At 44.5% G+C, this 20,508-nt stretch overlaps 2 protein-coding genes across 4 annotated transcripts in view; one reads left to right on the forward strand and one right to left on the reverse strand.

Moving 5' to 3' along the window:
- The window catches only part of LOC123766158 (organic cation transporter protein), a 79,922-nt gene that overhangs the window by 43,925 nt on the left and 15,489 nt on the right, over positions 1 to 20,508 (reverse strand). For 2 of the 3 annotated variants that reach the window (XM_069333877.1, XM_069333875.1), the window contains exons 3-4: positions 4,512 to 4,598; positions 409 to 535 (exon numbers count right to left, since the gene is read on the reverse strand). In XM_069333877.1, coding sequence (XP_069189978.1) covers positions 409 to 535; positions 4,512 to 4,596 — 212 coding nt within the window. In that variant the 5' untranslated portion in view covers positions 4,597 to 4,598. Of the gene's footprint in view, positions 1 to 408; positions 536 to 4,511; positions 4,599 to 16,209; positions 16,841 to 20,508 lie in introns of those variants that run through there. The other variant, XM_069333876.1, reaches the window with a different exon arrangement.
- Positions 12,977 to 14,227, forward strand: LOC138369897 (uncharacterized abhydrolase domain-containing protein DDB_G0269086-like). The gene has a single exon (XM_069333644.1). The coding sequence runs from the start codon at positions 12,977 to 12,979 to the stop codon at positions 14,225 to 14,227; it is 1,251 nt and encodes a 416-aa protein (XP_069189745.1).

Here is a 20,508-nt window from a genome sequence, read left to right on the forward strand (position 1 = left end):
ACGCTGCACTACACCCATCCCGGAAGATCAACCAGCGCTGGGAAGTGTCTCTTAGGCAACTAGGATACGGTCGACAGAGGAGGCTCGAACCGTCGAACCTCACTTGTGTGTGAGGCCGAGGCTCTATAGACTGGGCTATGAGTAGTCTTTATATGGAAAGTTTCCAAAAAGCAACTTCCTGCTACCAAACTGGAAATTTCGACTTTCCAGGTGAATGGAATGTTTATTTCCACGGAAGTGTGGATGACAATTTTATAACATTTATACCACCAGGGACAAGGGTACCACCACCAGGGACAAGGGTAGCACCACAGGGACAAGGGTACTACCACCAGGGCCAAGGGTACCACCACCAGGGACAAGGCTACCACCACCAGGGCCAAGGGTACCAGGGACAAAGTGTCTTACCTGGGCAAGGCGAAGCTCCAGACCTGGGTGTTGGTCCAGTTGGCCAGCTCCGGCACCCAGCACCAGTGGTCCGTGGCGGGACTCAGGAACGCCGTCCCCACCGCCTGCATGGCCCCGAACACGCCCCCTGTAGACGGCCAGTGGAGGCTCAGCACATGTGGGGGCTTTTATATATAAATACATCATCACCTGACAACTGCAGTATACACAGATATTAACACACACTAGTGGAGGACAAAACACTTGATTCAATTTCCGTGAAGTAATTAATCATAGTGAAACAGTTTCATTAATATTATATATATATATATATATATATATATATATATATATATATATATATATATATATATTATTAAATATGACCGAAAAAGTAAGATTAATAATTCTAACACGAATTTTCTCAATCTTTCGTACATTACGCTTCACTGTTGGAGGTAAATCAAAAATCACTTCTCCAAAATTCATTTTTATTTCTAGTCTGACGCGACACGGGCGCGTTTCGTAAAACTTATTACGTTTTCAAAGACTTCACAAATACACAACTGATTAGAACTTACGTCTCTCTGATATTATATCTACATTTGAGTGAGGTGGGAAGGATGATGTGGCATTAACACAAGACAGAACAGGGGATATTAATAGGGTATTAAAAGTATCAACACAAGACAGAACAGAAAACAATGGGTATTGAATAGAAGTGTTTGTAGAAAGCCTATTGGTCCATATTTCTTGATGCTTCTATATTGGAGCGGAGTCTTGAGGTGGGTAGAATATAGTTGTTAATATCACAACTATATATATATATATATATATATATATATATATATATATATATATATATATATATATATATATATATATATATATATATATATATATATGTGTGTGTGTGTATATCACGAAAATAAACACGTGATTAAGAATGTGACAATGTCAGACCACGGAGGAAAATGAAACAGGAATTTCCTTAAGTACTTTCGTATATTAAATACATCTTCAGAAAGAATTAATACATCTTCCTTCTGAAGATGTATTTAATATACGAAAGTACTTAAGGAAATTCCTGTTTCATTTTCCTCCGTGGTCTGATATATATATATATATATATATATATATATATATATATATATATATATATATATATATATATATATATATATATATATATATATATACTATATATATATATATATAATTGAAAAATTAACTCTCCAAAGTTCTTCAATTCCAGTCCTTGAAGAAGCCAACCCATCCTCGACTCAAGTCCATTACATCCAGCGGTCAACCCCACAGATGCATTCATAAATTTTAACATGCTGTTCATTCAAAACGGGAATTTTCTCAAGTATAAATTAATATTATAATATATTAGCATATTGTGTATAAATAGGCATAGGTTAGGTTAGGTCAGGTGTTTAGGTTCTGTTGGCGATTATTTGTTTTTGTAGTACGTGGGTGAAGTATTTACAGCGTTGTGGTTCGAACAAAATTCGTCAGTGAAGCACTTGTTCCGGATATGTTCGAACGTCAGCAGTTGTGAGTCGTGTGTAAACCGCTTTTCATTCATAAACAGGGGGTTTGGCGGGTGGATGGAATCACTTTTGGATCTTTGTTTGGAGGACGGGCTGAAGAAGCATAATGTAATCGACTCGAACACCCAGCTAAGAAATCTCTCAACAAAAATCAACAAGTTGGGTTCAGACAATTGAGTCACCTCGCATTCGAGGTCTCGTGGTGAATATTCTCGTCCATACATAGAATCATGAATATATTGTTATTCTCACATAGACTGCGTTCCCTTGAGGGTATCTTGAAATGATTATACCACCATGAGGTATAATTGAAAATACCTTGCGACAGTGTTATAACAGCTTGCATGGAGTGCAAATTGTAAATAAATACAATGGTGAAACTTAAATAAAATTATGCGGTAGCCAGCTTTAGGCGCTGCCCTTTCCTGCTTATTATATCTTACGGATTATCGTTCCAGGAAATGCTGCCACAATGAATTCCTGGAGCGCTTATAATCCACGCTCACCAACCATGACACTGCTCGGTAACAAGTTATCATGCATCATAACATTGTCATCCACACTTCCATGGAAATAACTATTCCCATTCACCTGGGCTGTAGGAGCCTCGAACCGTGGATCCCATGCGAGAGGCCGAAGTTCTATCACACGCCAACCGTCCTCGAATCAAGTCCATTACATCCAGCGGTCAACCCCAAAGACGCATTCATAAATTTTAACATGCTGTTCAATTCAAAAAAGGAATTTTCTCAAATATAAATTAATATTATAACACATTAGCATATTGTGCATATGTAGGTATAGGTTTGGTTAGGTGTTTAGGTTCGGTTGGCGATTATTTGTGTTTGTAGTACGTGGGTGAAGCATTTACAGCGTTGTGGTTCCAACAAAATTCATCAGTGAAGCACTTGTTCCGGAAGTGTTCGAGCGAAATCAGTTGTGAGTCGTGTGTAAACCGTTTTCCATTCATAAACAGGGGGTTTGGCGGGTGCATGGAATGGACTTTTGAGGTTTTTGTTTGGAGGACGGGCAGCGCACGCGCAGCCCGTCCTCGCATACAAAGATCCAAGCTCGTTAATCCAGCTGCCAACCCCCCCCCCCCCCTGTTTATGAATGAAAAGCGGTTTACACGAGACTCAAAACTGATGACGTCTGAATACTTCCGGAACAAGTGATTCACTCACGTTCTCTGTTCGAACCACAACACTGTAAATGCTTCACCCACATACTTCACATACAAATATTCGCCAACAGAACCGAAAAACGTAACCTAACCTAACCTAGACCTAACTATACATAGAATTTTTATGTATAATAATATTAATTTATATATGGGAACAAACCAATTTTTTAATACACAGTATGTTAAAATTGATGAATGCGTCTGGGGAGGACGGCCGCTGCTTTAAACAGCTTAGTGTGAGGACGGGTTGCACACGCACGGGGTCCAGGGTTCGAGTCTCCTACAGCCCGGGGGAATGGAATATCGTGCACCCTTTTACAGTCCGTCCTCCAAACAAAGATCCAAAAGTGATTCCATGCACCCGCCAAACCCCCTGTTTATGAATGAAAAGCGGTTTACACACGACTCACAACTGCTGACGTTCGAACATATCCGGAACAAGTGTTTCACTGACGAATTTTGTTCGAATCACAACGCTATAAATGCTTCACCCACGTACTACAAATACAAATAATCGCCAACAGAACCTAAACACCTAACCTAACCTAACCTATGCCTATATATGCACAATATGCTAATATATTATAATATTAATTTATACTTGAGAAAATTCCCGTTTTGAATGAACAGCATGTTAAAATTTATGAATGCGTCTGTGGGGTCGACCGCTGGATGTAATGGACTTGAGTCGAGGACGGGTTGCCTTTTAACAAGCTTACCGACGTCATACCCTGTGAGACAGAACATCAGTATTAATAAGGATCGTGTAGCGCAGTCGCGACTTACAATTGGGGATCCCGGGTTCGATTCTCGGGCGGGGCAGAAATGGTTTGGTTCGTTTTCTTTTATCTAATACCTTTATTCACCTAGCGGAAAATATATATCCAGGAGTTAGACAACTGTTGTAGGGTTCAGTCTCCTAACTACTTTAACTTTGAGCACAGTTAAAGTGCGTAATTTGGGCACAGTTATTTCATAAAATCCTCGAACAAGCTAGGATCGCGCTGAGTGGACAGCGCTCGGGATTTGTAATCCTAGGGTCCGGGAATTGATCCCAGCGATGGCGGAAACAAATGGGAAGAGTTTCTTTCACCCCTAATGCCACTGTTCACCTAGCAGTAAATAGGTACCTGGGAGTTTGACAGCTGCTAAGGGCAGCTTCCTGGGAATGTGTGTGGAAAAAAAAGAGAACTAACTTAAGGAGTGACTTAAATAGTTACTTAAGGAGTTACCTCGGAGAAGTAGAGAAGGAAGTTAGTACACACATAAGGAAGTTATCATACAGTGAAGAGAAGGACGACATTATTCACATTGAACATAAGGATTTATTTAATGTATTCATAAGAATACATTAGGACTCACAGTGAACATAGTGTTATACTCACATAATGAACACAGGAGGAATATCAGCCAGTTCCAGGGGCCAATTTCCAGCTTGGTTAAGATGTCCTCAAACTTGGCGGCGGTCATGTCTGCCAGGGAGTGAGAAAACCCGGGAGTGAGAAAACCCGGGAGTGAGAAAACCCGGGAGTGAGAAAACCCGGGAGTGAGAAAACCCGGGAGTGAGTTGTGTTTTTTTTATTTTTATTTTTACATGCATTACATGCAAATTAAATACAATAAAAAAACAAGACAAGAACATAGAAAACAAAAGCAAACAAGAAACACGGGCCAGAAGGGCCGACAGCACAGTACAACAAATAACAAACACGGTAGAAGCACAAGAAACACACCATACACCAAGACACAAAAACAATGTCAAACAAGCAAGCACAGTAACAGTACGAAGCAAAACATCTCAAAACAAATCAAACATCAAGAGTAACAACATAAAACATAACAAGAAAATCACAATATTCAACAAACAAAATAAAAAGAACAAACAAGTACAACATGTAAATGCAAGCAGAAAACACCAGTGCAAATGTACATCACAGAAACAAGACATGAATAAAAACACTCACACCACCACACACCAACCAGCCTCGCAACAAACAAAGGGAGAGGCCCAAAATATACAATAATAACAAACAAACACTCCATGCAATCAAGAAACGAAACATAGTAACATATACAACAAACAAACAAGCACCGGCCTGAAGGACCGAGAACAAAAACACAGAATAAAGGACATCATGAAAATAGAACAAGAAAAATGCACAGCACACAACAAGCCAAAAATACAAAAAAAAACAACAATAACAAAAACAATAATAAAAACAAAAATAAAAATAAAACAAAAACAAAAAACAACACAATCTAGCAATGCATAAGTGGAACACACATGGCAAAGCAAGAACACAAAAGCAAATACAAGAATAAAAACGCCCTCACCAAAACACCTGCCTCACAACAAATAAGGGAGAGGCACGGGGTACACAACACAATAGGGCAAACAAAAGGCCATAGGGGCACACAACACTACAGTAACATGGAATCAGCTGACATATTTGCCCGGGAACAAGACCCGGGGGAACCGCACATTGAACGCCTCCCAAAGCAGCCACTTCCCCCAAGTGGTCTGACCCTCCACCGGGGACACCATGTCATCCGGAACCCCGGCAACACACACCTGCAACCAGGGAACCCAGACGGTGTTACTCCGGAGGCGAGTAACCGCCACCCTACGCCATACACCGGGAACCCGCCCATCTTGAAAGTCCTCCGGTACTTCAGACCGCAGGAACTCGGCAACCACGGCCTCCAGAGCCTCAAGTCGCAACCCCACAGGAGGGAGATGGTCAGAGGGCACCATCGCAGGGGCACCAGCGGCCACGGGCACACCACCAGACGACTGCAGGGAACCAGGGCGGCGCGCATCCTTTCGTAAAGTCACGACCAGGCCACGCCCAGCACCAGCATCTGCACTATCCCTGGCAGCGGAAGCCACCACACCCCACTGCGGAGAGCCCCCGGGCAGGGAAGGAACAGAAGGCACACCCGAGACACTGGCATCAGCACCAGCAGGCACATGAACCCCCGCCACCACCAACCACGGAGACAACGACACATCTCGATCCACGCCATCAACACTCGAAAACCCACAGTCACTGAAGTCCCCAACATCAGCCCAGGCAGTAGACGAACGCCTGGAACGTTTGGGCTCCAGCCGGATATCGTCAGAGCCGGAAGCTGACCCAGAAACACGGGCACCACTAGCCGGATGAACCGACGCCCGACGCATAACGGCAGCAGCCTCTACCACAGGGGGGAAACTGGACCACACACAGCAGGAGGCTCCGCAGCCATCCCAGCACCCAGCACAGTCGGGACCCAAGGTGAGGATGCAGGGCCAGGTTCAGCAGCCGAAGACGAGGAAGCCGACGACGACGCCTCACAGGGAGTACCAGGAAGGTCCACGGGAGCGGCAGGGCCAGAGACAGGATCAGGAGTAACACCCGACGGCACCGCAACATCCGGAGGAGGGTCTGCGACAACCGGGGGAACGTCGGGCGACGCTGGGGGAGCCTCAGCAACGAACGGAACGCTCACCTCCTCACCCCCGGAGTCCTCCTCCAGAGGGAGCAGCGGGAAATCCTCTTCACGGAACAAATTCACGGGAGCAACCGGATCAGCAGTACACCCGGCATCCTGATGCCCCAACAGGCCACACCGGAAACAAGTACGGGGTTGCCGGGCATAAAACACCCGCACGTAGTACCCTAATAGCCGGACAGATGACGGAATGTCCGACCTCAGTCGCATCCCGAGGGTCCGAATATTGGTCTCCACACGCGAATACTTTCCAGATGACAGCGAGTTCATCCGCACACTGACGATGGAGCCATACCTCTGGAAGAAACGCTGGAGGAGAGTCTCAGGAAACTCCCTGGGGGCGCCATGGACAAATACATATGTCACAGCACCACTGCGGTCCGAAATGGTCACAGACCCGTTGCCGTCCTGCAGCTGCAAAGTACGCCCCTCGTACCTCCGGAGAAAATCACGGTACACCGCCTCACCCACAAACTTTGTGATCACAGGGCGAGCAGTGCCTAGCTCGACACCGTAGACGTCCTGGACCGGGACCCTGAGCATGTCACTCAAGACCAAGTCCACAAGAGGGTAACCTGCACGGCCAGTAAACTCCAAACCTATGGAGTTCATCCTCACGACAGCTGGAAGATGGCCGCCCATCGTAAACACGCCACGTCCACCCGGGAGTTAGTTGTGTACTCTGGTTGGTGTGTACTCTGGGTAGCGTGTTCTACAGTTAGTGTGTACTCTGGTTAGTGTGTTCTCTGGTTAGTGTGTACTTTAGTTAGTGTGTACTCTGGTTGATGTGATCTCTGGTTGGTGTGTACTCTGGTTGGTGTGTACTCTGGTTGATGTGTACTCGGTCGGCCGAGCGGACAGCATGCGGGGCTTGTGATCCTGTGGTCCTGGGTTCGATCCCAGGCGCCAGCGAGAAACAATGGGCAGAGTTTCTTTCACCCTATGCCCCTGTTACCTAGCAGTAAATTTGGTACCTGGGTGTTAGTCAGCTGTCACGGGCTGCTTCCTGGGGGTGGAGGCCTGGTCGAGGACTGGGCCGCAGGGACACTAAAAGCCCCGAAATTATCTCAAGATAACCTCAAGATAACCTACTCTGGTTGGTGTGTACTCTGGTTGGTGTGTACTCTGGGTAGTGTGTACTCTGGTTGGTGTGGACTCTGGCTGATGTGTTCTCTGGGTAGTGTGTACTCTGGTTGGTGTGTACTCTGGTTGGTGCGTACTCTGGGTAGTGTGTACTCTGGGTAGTGTGTTCTCTGGGTAGTGTGTACTCTGGTTGGTGTGTACTCTGGTTGGTGTGTGCTCTGGTTGGTGCGTACTCTGGGTAGTGTGTACTCTGGTTGGTGTGTACTCTGGTTGGTGCGTACTCTGGGTAGTGTGTACTCTGGTTGGTGTGTGCTCTGGTTGGTGCGTACTCTGGGTAGTGTGTACTCTGGTTGGTGTGTACTCTGGTTGGTGTGTACTCTGGTTGGTGCGTACTCTGAGTAGTGTGTACTCTGGTTGGCGTGTACTCTGGTTGATGTGTACTCTGGTTGGTGTGTACTCTGGGTAGTGTGTACTCTGGTTGGTGTGTACTCTGGGTAGTGTGTACTCTGGTTGGTGTGTACTCTGGGTAGTGTGTACTCTGGGTAGTGTGTACTCTGGGTAGCATGTTCTCTGGTTGGTGTGTACTCTGGGTAGCATGTACTCTGGTTGGTGTATACTCGGGGTAGCATGTACTCTGGGTAGCATGTTCTCTGGTTGGTGTGTACTCTAGGTAGCATGTACTCTGGTTGGTGTGTACTCTGGGTAGCATGTTCTCTGGTTGGTGTGTACTCTGGGTAGCATGTTCTCTGGTTGGTGTGTACTCTGGTTAGTGTGTACTTTGGGTAGTATGTACTCTGGGTAGCATGTACTCTGGTTGGTGTGTACTCTGGTTGGTTTGTTCTCTGGGTAGTGTGCACTCTGGTTGGTTTGTACTCTGGTTGGTGTGTACTCTGGTTGGTGTGTACTCTGGTTGGTTTGTACTCTGGGTAGTGTGTACTCTGGTTGGTGTGTACTCTTGGTAGCATGTTCTCTGGTTGGTGTATACTCGGGGTAGCATGTACTCTGGGTAGCGTGTACTCTGGTTAGCGTGTACTCTGGTTGTTGTGTACTCTGATTTGTGTGTACTCTGGTTAGCGTGTACTCTGGTTGTTGTGTACTCTGGTTTGTGTGTACTCTGGTTAGCGTGTACTCTGGTTGTTGTGTACTCTGGTTTGTGTGTACTCTGGTTAGCATATAAAATGTAACCGACTGTTATCTGGCTGATTGTTAACTGGTTGAGTGTGACATGTGGTGCTTCGCCAATGTCTAATCTTCCGTTATCTTTGTACCTGTCGATTACTTCAAGGCAACGGTCAATGCACGACCAGCAAGGCTGCACGCTCCCCCACACGACCAGCAAGGCTCCACGCTCCCCCACACGACCAGCAAGGCTCCACGCTCCCCCCACACGACCAGCAAGGCTCCACGCTCCCCCCACACGACCAGCAAGGCTCCACGCTCCCCACACGACCAGCAAGGCTCCACGCTCCCCCACACGACCAGCAAGGCTCCACGCTCCCCCCACACGACCAGCAAGGCTCCACGCTCCCCCACACGACCAGCAAGGCTCCACGCTCCCCCCACACGACCAGCAAGGCTCCACGCTCCCCCCACACGACCAGCAATGCTCCCCGCTCCCCCCACACGACCAGAATATCACTAACGATATCCAGACGACACTGAAATAATCGACAGATACAACGAGAACAGAATATTTGACATAGGCGAAGCAGTACATGTCAAACACACTTAGCCAGCTTTCAACAGACAGCAGTTACATTCGACTTTCTTCAAGACAGAATATCCAGCATATGCCTAGCCGTCATGAGAACTTAGGAATTGAGGAACTTGCTGAAAGCGCATTCGGCTGTTCGGTTGTTCCAGTTAATTAAACTGTACCAACATATATTGAAATCTGTGGCTACAGTTTAACTAGTGAGAACAACATAATTTTAAAAATCTTTAACCCTGTAGCCAGCGGGCAGTGCAAAAAATCGTCGTGGGGTCCTGAATGTGATCCCGGCACGCTGTTCCATTTTGAATTCTGGCCATTTTGACCATCCTATGTTCATCCCGTACCCCAAACCATTCCCTCTGCCAATTTGGGTGAGGCTACCCCCCCCATGCAACTGCCCCTCTAACTTTGGACAAACATTATCTCATATATACCAACATCTAATACATCACCTTTTAACAAAACTGGCAAGTTGGCACATACGCACAAAAAAATAGTTTTGATTAAAAGCCATTTGTCAAACACACACGTGTCCCTGTATTTCACAATACTGACGCAGTCGCTTCCTTTCACCCCCTCGCACCTGCAAAAACATAAACAAAGCGACTCATTGTTTACCCAATCTGGTCAAAATTGTTTACCCAATCTGGTCAAAATAACTTGTTCCAGAGTGACCAATACAGGAATCCTAGTATACATTTTTGGGTGGGTGGAGGGGGGGAACTGAACAATATTTTATTTAGTTAAAACCTACAGTACTTGCTGAGTATTTGCACATTAATGCATTTACTGTTCATGGATCTATTATTTTGAAAGATAAATACAATTACGAAACTGCTTATAATGTGATTTTGACACGACAGAGATGGTTTAATGGTGTCAAACATTGACGTAAGAATTTGAATCAGTTTCTCGTCAATCAATCATTCTCTCTCTAATATCGGGAGGATGGAATACCTCCAATTGTCTATGGAAATTAAAGTCGATATTTGAAGATTGTTGGAAGGATAGCAGGTCGTATACCAGGACAGGAAGAATAACAGGTAGGATAACAGGTAGGATAACTGGAACAGTAACAGGAAGGATATCATACCTGTTAAAAGGTAGAATAATTGGTAGGAAATGGGAAAAGATAATAAGTAAAATCACATATAGGGCAACAGAAGGTTAACGAGATAAGAGTTAAAACAACAGAAAGATAAACAAGATAACAGGTAGAACAAGAATAACGTTAACAAGATAACAGGTAGAACAACAATAACGTTAACAAGATAACAGGTACAACACCCAGTGAAGTATTACAATCTTCATTGTTAGGCTAACCCAGTTTGGGATTTTGCATAAATCAATGGGCCAGGAAAACCCTATTTCTATGTCCGTCCGTAAGTCTCCCAAACTCTCCCTCTCTCTCCTACCAAAACCTGGTACCAGTCCGCCACATACCTCACACCACTCTCGAACCCAGCAGGCCCCTCCAGGCAAAGGGTGACTGGCTGGGAAGGAGATAGTGGCCACCAGCAACCCCGGCCTCCACCACCACCACTGTGTGTGTGTATATATATGTGTATAAAGTATAAAGCTGATCAGAATTACATTTCACCATTATAAATTCACATTAATGCATTCATAATTCTGTGTATCTATGTATTTACGTATGTAGCTAACATTTTAAAAGCACTACGATCACCTTCTGTGGTGGTTCAATAAATCTCTGAACTGTAGGTTTGACAAATCTTTCACCCTGTCCATGGAGGACAGAAGAAAATGTATATATGCTAGTTAGGGTTGTAAATATGTGGCCACGTCTGTGGTAGAAAATAATAATAATAATAATAATAATAATAATACCACCACCACTGGTTTTTAGCTATTTACAGGCAAAGTATGAGTTTGAATTTTTGGGAAAATTTTGCTGATATGAGTGCATAATGTTTGATATTATAATAAGGAAACACAAAATGAAAGAAAATATCAGCAAAATTATATTAATTGCATATCAAGTTATTATGAAATTCCAAGAAGCGTTGTATGGTTCCAATTGGCACTGTGTCAAGCGGCACTCGTTTCACTACCACCATCTCCGACGAAACTATGTTGGGCACGCACCCCACAGGAATTGGCGTGCAAAGTTTGGTATGGGTAGTTCCTAGACAGGGGCCTGACAGCTGAGTGGACAGCGCTCGGGATTCGTAGTCCTGAGGTTCCGGGTTCGACCCTGGTGGAGGCGGAAACAAATGGGGAGAATTTCTTTCACCTTGATGCTCCTGTTCACCTAGCAGTAAATAGGTACCTAGGAGTTAGACAGCTGCTACGGGCTGCTTCCTGTGTGAGTGTGTGTATGGGTGTGGGGTGTGTGTGGGGGGGGGGGGAATCTGTTGATTGATTGAAAGTTAAGAGGCGGTCCCAAAGAGCCAGAGTTCAACCCCCGCAAACACAACTACCCGAGTACACACACACACACACACACACACACACACACACACACACACACACACACACACACACACACACACACACACACACACACACACATACACACACACACTCACATATACACATATACACACACTCACATATACACACACACACACACACACACACACACACACACACACACACACACACACACACACACACACACACACACACAAAATACTCAGGGGAATTGACAAAGTATAAACAGATGAAATATTCACACGTAATAATAACAGAACGAGGGGACATGGGTGGAAACTGGAAACTCAGATGAGTCACAGAGATGTCAGGAAGTATTCCTTTAGCGTGAGAGTAGCGGGAAAATGGAAAGCACTTAAGGAACAGGTTGTGAAAGCAAACTATATTCATAATTTTAAAACTAGATATGATAGGGAAATGGGACAGGAGTCATTGCTGTAAACAACCGATGGCTAGAAAGGCGGGATCCAAGAGTCAATGCTCGATCCTGCAAACACAAATAGGCGAGTACACACACACACACACACACACACACACACACACACACACACACACACACACACACACACACACACGTATATTCCTTTTGCATCTAATTGTGCACAGTTACGCTCGGAAAGTTACGCTCGAAACCCCGAGATGAGCCCTGGACATCCCCACATAGCGTGAAACACTTTGGTATCTTCATCGAGTTTAATTAATACCAAATTCCCTCCCGCCTCCCGAGCCAGCGCGCCAAGAATCATACCAAGACCGCAACTCCTTCAACACCGCCATAATAATAATAATTTGAAAACCCCAGCATATAAACTCCGGGGCCGAATAACCTTAAAAATTCCAAGCCATCGAGTACGAAAAAAAGAATGCCGAAGAAAATGTCGATAAATTTTCAGGTAATCGTGCACCTAGGAGCAATTACAGGAGATTCAGTGTACCTGAGGACGACCTGGAGCAGAAGGTGGACCTTGAGGGCGACTTGGAGGTAAGGAGGTGAATGGAGGATTAGAGGTGATGGAGCTGGCGTCTGGGAGAGGAGGTGGAGACGGGGGTCAAAACTGATGGGTTAGGGAGGAGAATAAAGAAGAGACGGAGGCAGCAAGAGAGATGGAGGCAGCAAGAGAGATTGAGGCAGCAAGAGAGATGGAAGCAGCAAGAGAGATTGAGGCAGCAAGAGAGATGGAGGCAGCAAGAGAGATTGAGGCAGCAAGAGAGATGGAGGCAGCAAGAGAGATGGAGGCAGCAAGAGAGATGGAGGCAGCAAGAGAGATGGAAGCAGCAAGAGAGATTGAGGCAGCAAGAGAGATGGAGGCAGCAAGAGAGATGGAGGCAGCAAGAGAGATGGAGGCAGCAAGAGAGATGGAGGCAGCAAGAGAGATTGAGGCAGCAAGAGAGATGGAGGCAGCAAGAGAGATTGAGGCAGCAAGAGAGATGGAGGCTGCAAGAGAGATGGAGGCAGCAAGAGACATGGAGGCAGCAAGAGAGATGGAGGCAGCAAGAGAGATTGAGGCATCAACAGAGATGGAGGCAGCAAGAGACATGGAGGCAACAAGAGAGATGGAGGCAGCAAGAGAGATGGAGGCAGCAAGAGAGATGGAGGCAGCAAGAGAGAAGGAGGCATCAAAAGAGATGGAGGCAGCAAGAGAGATGGAGGCAGCAAGAGAGATGGAGGCAGCAAGAGAGATGGAGGCAGCAAGAGAGATGGAGGCAGCAAGAGAGATGGAGGCAGCAAGAGAGATGGAGGCAGCAAGAGACATGGAGGCAGCAAGAGAGATGGAGGCAGCAAGAGAGATGGAGGCAGCAAGAGAGATGGAGGCAGCAAGAGAGATTGAGGCAGCAAGAGAGATGGAGGCAGCAAGAGACATGGAGGCAGCAAGAGACATGGAGGCAGCAAGAGAGATGGAGGCAGCAAGAGAGATGGAGGCAGCAAGAGAGATGGAGGCAGCAAGAGAGATTGAGGCAGCAAGAGAGATGGAGGCAGCAAGAGACATGGAGGCAGCAAGAGAGATGGAGGCAGCAAGAGAGATGGAGGCAGCAAGAGAGATTGAGGCAGCAAGAGAGATGGAGGCAGCAAGAGACATGGAGGCAGCAAGAGAAATGGAGGCAGCAAGAGAGATGGAGGCAGCAAGAGAGATGGAGGCAGCAAGAGAGATGGAGGCAGCAAGAGAGATTGAGGCAGCAAGAGAGATGGAGGCAGCAAGAGACATGGAGGCAGCAAGAAAAATGGAGGCAGCAAAAGAGACAGAGGCAGCAAGAGAGACAGAGGCATCAAAAGAGACTGAGGCATCAAAAGAGACAGAGGCAGCAAGAGAGACCGAGACAGCAAGACAAAGAGGGCATACCTTGCTATTTACATAACAGAACCTTCATTACAGCGAATGAAGAGTCTTTTACAAGGCAGTCGTTACATTCCACAGCAACCTCCCTTCCCCTTTCCCCCTCCCGGCTGCCCGTCCCCAGTTAGAAAGAGCACACCAGCAGGGAAAACTACCACCCGCCAAGTACGCAGTCCTGCTGAAGTACACCATAGAAGGTAACTTTGTTTCTGCAATAACCCATTATTATTAAACTCGTGGATGCAGACTACTGTTATGAATATAATGCTATTGCATAACAAAGGTAATGTTATTGTTTAACAAGGGTAATGTTATTGCATAACAAAGGTAATGTTATTGCATAACAAAGGTAATGTTATTGCTTAACAAGGGTAGTTTTAATGCTTAACAAACAGCCTATCCTCCTGTTTTGGTAATACTTATAGTAACTCTGAAGACCATAGTATATATGCCGACATATAACGAAATTAGAAAGTAGAAATCGGAACTATTGAAAACTATTTTCTACTTGTGTTTCAAAGACAAACTAAACTAACCTAACCTAATCTTCCTAGGCCTAATACACGATATCTGAGGCCTAATATAGTACAAATGTTTGCTACACTAGGCCTAGGAAGATTTAAGTATGTTAGCTTCATTTGTTCCGACTATAAAGTGAATAGTACAAAGTTCTACTATCTAACTGCTTAGAACGACAATCTTTGTACAATGGTGCACATAGTTACAAAAACTATTATCTAAACGGGAAAATGGATTGTAACAAACGTAATGGTATTGCTTACATAATGTTGCAACTTAAGTCGTACTTAAGTCTTGAGGTTATCTTGAGATGATAACGAAGTCGAGATGAGATGAAGTCGACTTAAATACAACTATACTTAACATTACATAATGTTACGACCGATGTAAACACAGCATTAGGTGCCAGAGGCGCAGTTTGGTACATAACTGGACATTTAAATCTTATTAGCCATATTAACTCCTAATAAAACCTTCCCTAATACTGTCCACCAGCCCTAAATGGCCCTAAGCTACTCTATCGCTTTGAGATGTATTTTATTGTCTCAATAAACGTACTTGAAGCAGCCCTGGGAAACAGCTGCTGATGAAGCAAGCGTCGGACACACTTCTCAATATATATATATTTTTTTAGCAGGGATATGCCTGCAGGGGCTTAAGCAGACGATGAGTCACAATAACGTGGCTGAAGATATGATGACCAAACCCCACATTCGGTCACAGTTCTCAATATGTTTTTGTTTTTCGTTTGCAGATGACATATGACTTGATAATGGTCCAGGACGGACCGAAACGTTGTCGTTTCTCCATCTTCTGATGTATGGTTTGGTCTTCTTAAGCCTCTGGTTGGTCTACTGGTTCTCCATCCAGTCTTACTTAGCAGGTGGAGGAGCACTTATGTAAGTATGTTGGCTTCAGTAAGGTTATGTTAAGAGTGTTGAACAATCTTGTGTTGTTAGTGGATATCGTATTTAGTTTGTAACTTTGCTGTTAGATAATGTTTTAATTGTCTGGCATTTCTCCACAATGTTAACTTTTCCTGTATACCTCTGGAGCACAGTGCTCAAACGATCGTTAATCACGATGGTCCCGATATGGTTCGTTTGATACTCAACTAGATCTGCTCAACTAGGCACCAATTAATTTATTGTAATGCCAAAATTTATATCAGTTTGAAAACATCAAGAAAGAGTAAGCAGCCTACAAAGGTTTGATTTGGTTTTCGGGTTTGTGACCTCTCAACACTTGGAAGGTTATTTTGATTATATGCTAACCACAACAGCCTACAGACCAACCAGCAAGTATACTATAATATAATCCAGGACAAAAGTAAACTCAGTGTATATACACCGAGAAGCAGGGTACACCTCTAGGTGTAAATACACCCTAACCTAACCCACCTGGTACAGATAAGGGAAGCAGACTTACCTGGTACAGATGATGGGAGCAGACTTACGTGGTACAGGTGAGGGGAAGCAGACTTACCTAATACAGGTGAGGGAGTGGTCACCTTCACTCCAGCCTCTGTGACAATGCATCACATCTTGCTCACAAACGACGCTCCCTCAGCTTATATTATAATCACCACATCTTTCCCAATAATCGTCGTGCTTTTCTCACCATATCTATCAAATTCGTGGAGTAAGTTCATAACCATCCCCACCGTAAACAACCGCTTCTTCGCCGGAGAAGAACCATTTTTTGCGCTGGTTCGGCACACAGCACCTCACACTCGGAAGTAAACAAACAATACTTTTCATTGTATATTCCATCACGTTAAGCCTGCTCACGGCCTACAGGGTTCAATACACAGGTATACATAGCGTGCATAATACTTCCTTCCCCCCTCGCGTGCTAAGGCTTCTCCCTGCCTGATCAACAAGGGGAGAATCATTCCAGTCACAGCCTAGTCTCAGCTCCTCCACACATTGATATTCGCATCATGGTGTCACTCCCCTCGCACACCACCACCTAAAGAACATCCCAGGTTCCTGTCAACACCGAGGTGGTTTTGAGAGACCTTTACAAGAGGTTTGAAAGAGGTTTACAAGAGGCTATAGGCGCCAAAACAACCCCCACACCGCGACACAGCCTAGCGCCGGCGACTCCTGGCATGTCCTCCGCCACATGGAGCCGTGATCAATATACTAGGTACCGTTGCGGGCTCCTCTATAGAGTGCGATAATTCGCGTTTGTTGATCGCTCCTTGCGGGTCCTTGCGGGTCAAACGAAGGCAGGGAACACTCTCAGTCACACGTTGTCTACTTACCCCGGGCACTTTGAGAATAAATTCTTCGAAGCCTTTTGAAATAAAACGAAACATTCAGAGACAGCGGGATTATAATAAACTATCGATTTATATTCTAGTTGTATTAGTATTTGTTTTAATGTATTACTGCAAATCCCTACTGAATACTGAACCACTAGCACGTGTAAAATACAATGTGTGAAATGAATGCAAATTATTCATCAGTACCTTTTCTGTAAAGAATACATGTAGGTATACATCTACATATAGGGCCTTACATGTAAATGCATGTAGGGTATACATGTATACATGTAGGGTATCTTCCTACAGGGTCATATAGGGTAATGGCTAGTAAAGCTTGCTCATGACCAAGAGGTTCCAGGGTAGTTTCTCGGGGGTAGGCACTTTTGGGGAGCGTTTCCTTCCACCTGATGCTTCTGTACACCTAGCAGTATTTTATATTATATATATATATATATATATATATATATATATATATATATATATATATATATATATATATATATATATATATATATATATATATATATATATATATGTTCCCGGAAGCTTGGCATGAACTTTTGTCGGGTTCATCCTAGGGAGGGACGTAGTGGTTACTTAACTTCAGGAAACCTAGATAATCCTATGGGACTTTCCTGTCCCCGATAGAAGGACCATACATTGTGTTACACAGAATAGAGGTTTACTGATCTTGGTGTTGGGCTAGAGGTCTATCAACCTCTAGAGGGGTTTATTATGCCTATCAAACTACGGAGGGTTATTAACGCCTATATCATTCTCTGGAATGATAATGGCCTATCAACTTCTGCAAGGGTTATTAAGACCTATCAATCTCTGGAGAATTATTAAGGCCTATCAATTTCTGCAGGGGGTTATTGAGACCTATCAATCTCTGGAGGATTATTAAGGCTTTTCAACTTCTAAGAGAGTTACAGAGGCCTATTAACCTCTGGAGAGTTATTAAGGTTTATCGACCTCTCAAGGTTAATAAAGGCCTATACCAATCTCTCGAAAGTTAATAAAGTTTCCATACTATTTTAGTCCACCCCGCAAGTCTACTTTAGTCCTGAACATTGTCCCTGACAAAGGTTGATGCTGTTGTTGTTGTTTTAGATTCAGCTACTCTGAACATAAAGTACCAAGTAGCACGGGCTATGGCGAGCCCGTAGTGGACTTATCTGGCACAGGAGCAAGGGAGGCTGTAACTGAGCTTGACTAAGCTAAACTTATTATGATCATACTTCCTGACTAAGGTAAACTCTCAGTTTACCTACTCGGTTCACATATCCGTACGCGATTGATTTCAAACAATGCTTCTAACTATACGGTGATAAGGCAACAAAAGTAATTCAATCGAACCACATAAATGTTCAAACAAGCAAATATTTCCTTTATCCACTGAAAACGAGATCACTCGTGAACACAGAACACCAGAATATATCTTACAGGAGATCACAGATCTCTGAACACAAAGGAGAGCTACGGGCTCACCATAGCCCGTGCTGCTTGGAACTTTTTGTTCCAAGTAGCGAATCTTAAACAACAACAACAACAGAACTCTGGAATAAATTACAGATCTTAGAACTCTAGAATAAATTACAGGAGATTGTATTAACCACAATGACATTAAAGATGATTATACACACTTAAGAAACCTTTATAATCCTATACAATCCTATGTACTAGTAAGTAATCGTATATATATAATTAACTTTATTCCAATATTCCTTATAATCCTATGCAATTCTATATCATCCTATGTAATCCTGTGTAATACTATGTAATCGTATGTAGTCGTGTATAATCCCTTGCAATCCCATGTATTCCTTTATAATTGAATGCAGTCCTGTACAATCTCATATTGTGTAATCCTGGGTAATCATATATAATCCTGGGTAATCCCCAGGTATCCTGTCTAATCCTACGTAATCCTGTCTAATTCTGTGTAAACATGTATAATCCTGTCTAATCCTATATAATTCTGTCTAAGTCTTTATAATCCTATATAATACTGTGCAATACTCTGTACGTATGTAAACAGGAGCCCGTTCTCAGAGCAAGTTACGAGCTATTCATGCCCGTGCCACCTCTTGGGGTGGCTTAATCTTAAACAGTCAATCAATTTCAGACCAAATCCATTACCATGAGAAACCACACCCTCCCTCCCTCAAACCCTCCTTGGATAGTTATCTAGATATTTACCTGGTTGATGGGGTTCTGGGAGGTCTTCCACTCCCCAAGCCCGGCCCGAGGCCAGACTTGACTTGTGAGAGTTTGGTCCACCAGGCTGTTGCTTGGAGCGGCCCGCAGGCCCACATATACCTGGTTGATGGGGTTCTGGGAGTTCTTCTACTCCCCAAGCCCGGCCCGAGGCCAGACTTGACTTGTGAGAGTTTGGTCCACCACAATTATATTGTGATAGTCTAAAAGCATATTTTTTTTAGCAGATTGTCTATAAGTTGAATCACAACACACTTTAAGAGAAGTCTGAAAGGACTAGGGACTAACACACTAGAAGGTGAAGGGACGACGACGTTTCGGTCCATCCTGGACCATTCTCAAGTCGATTTGTCTTGTGAGTCAAGTCAAGATCGCCTGCATTCGGTCACTTTTTTTGTTCCTGAATTTACCTGAGACCTGAGGGTTTCTAGTAGCCTCGACAAGGACAGGATGCTGGCGGCTTGTCAAAAGGCACCCCCATCTCATTCGTCCCGATGATTTTTTTTTTCAAGCTGGATTTTAAAATTCAGTAGTATTTTGTTATTTACGACTTCGGCGGGTAGGCGGTTCCATGGGTTAATAACCCTGTGGGGTGGAAAAAGCATCTCCTGTTTTCGGTCCAACATTGTGGCTTGTTGAGCTTGAATTGCTCCTTGTTTGTGTTACAGCTGACCATTTTCGGTAATTATATTACAAGTGGTCCACATTGGTGATCCGGGACTCGTTGTACTCTCTCTTAAGACGTTGTTTCTAATCCCGAGAACTTGATTTATCTCACAAGTCCTTGATTTATCTCACAAGTCCTTGATTTATCTCACAAGCCCTTGATTTCTCTCACAAGCCCTTGATTTCTCTCACAAGTCCTTGATTTATCTCACAAGCCCCTGATTTACCTCACAAGTCCTTGATTTATCTCACAAGCCCCTGATTTATCTCCCAAACCCACATTCTGTCACTATATAAAAGACTTTCTGACTGCTACTGTGTTACTGTCGTGATATCATTACTGTGTGTTTGTGTGGTGCTATCATACTCTTTCCGTACAACACCCCGCGTCCGTGTCCGTGCAACACCCCGCGTCCGTGTCCGTGCAACACCCCGCGTCCGTACAACACCCCGCGTCCGTGTCCGTACAACACCCCGCGTCCGTGTCCGTGCCACACCCCGCGTCCGTGTCCGTGCTTCCTTACTCGTGGACACTGCTCTTACATATCGCCATTCTGCCGTTGATGGTGGCAGAGTCCGTCCTCCGAGGCTTGGGCAGGTCGGCTCCACTATTACAGGCGAGTGTC

Source organism: Procambarus clarkii, chromosome 30 (genome assembly GCF_040958095.1).
Source record: "Procambarus clarkii isolate CNS0578487 chromosome 30, FALCON_Pclarkii_2.0, whole genome shotgun sequence".
NCBI lineage: Eukaryota > Metazoa > Arthropoda > Malacostraca > Decapoda > Cambaridae > Procambarus > Procambarus clarkii.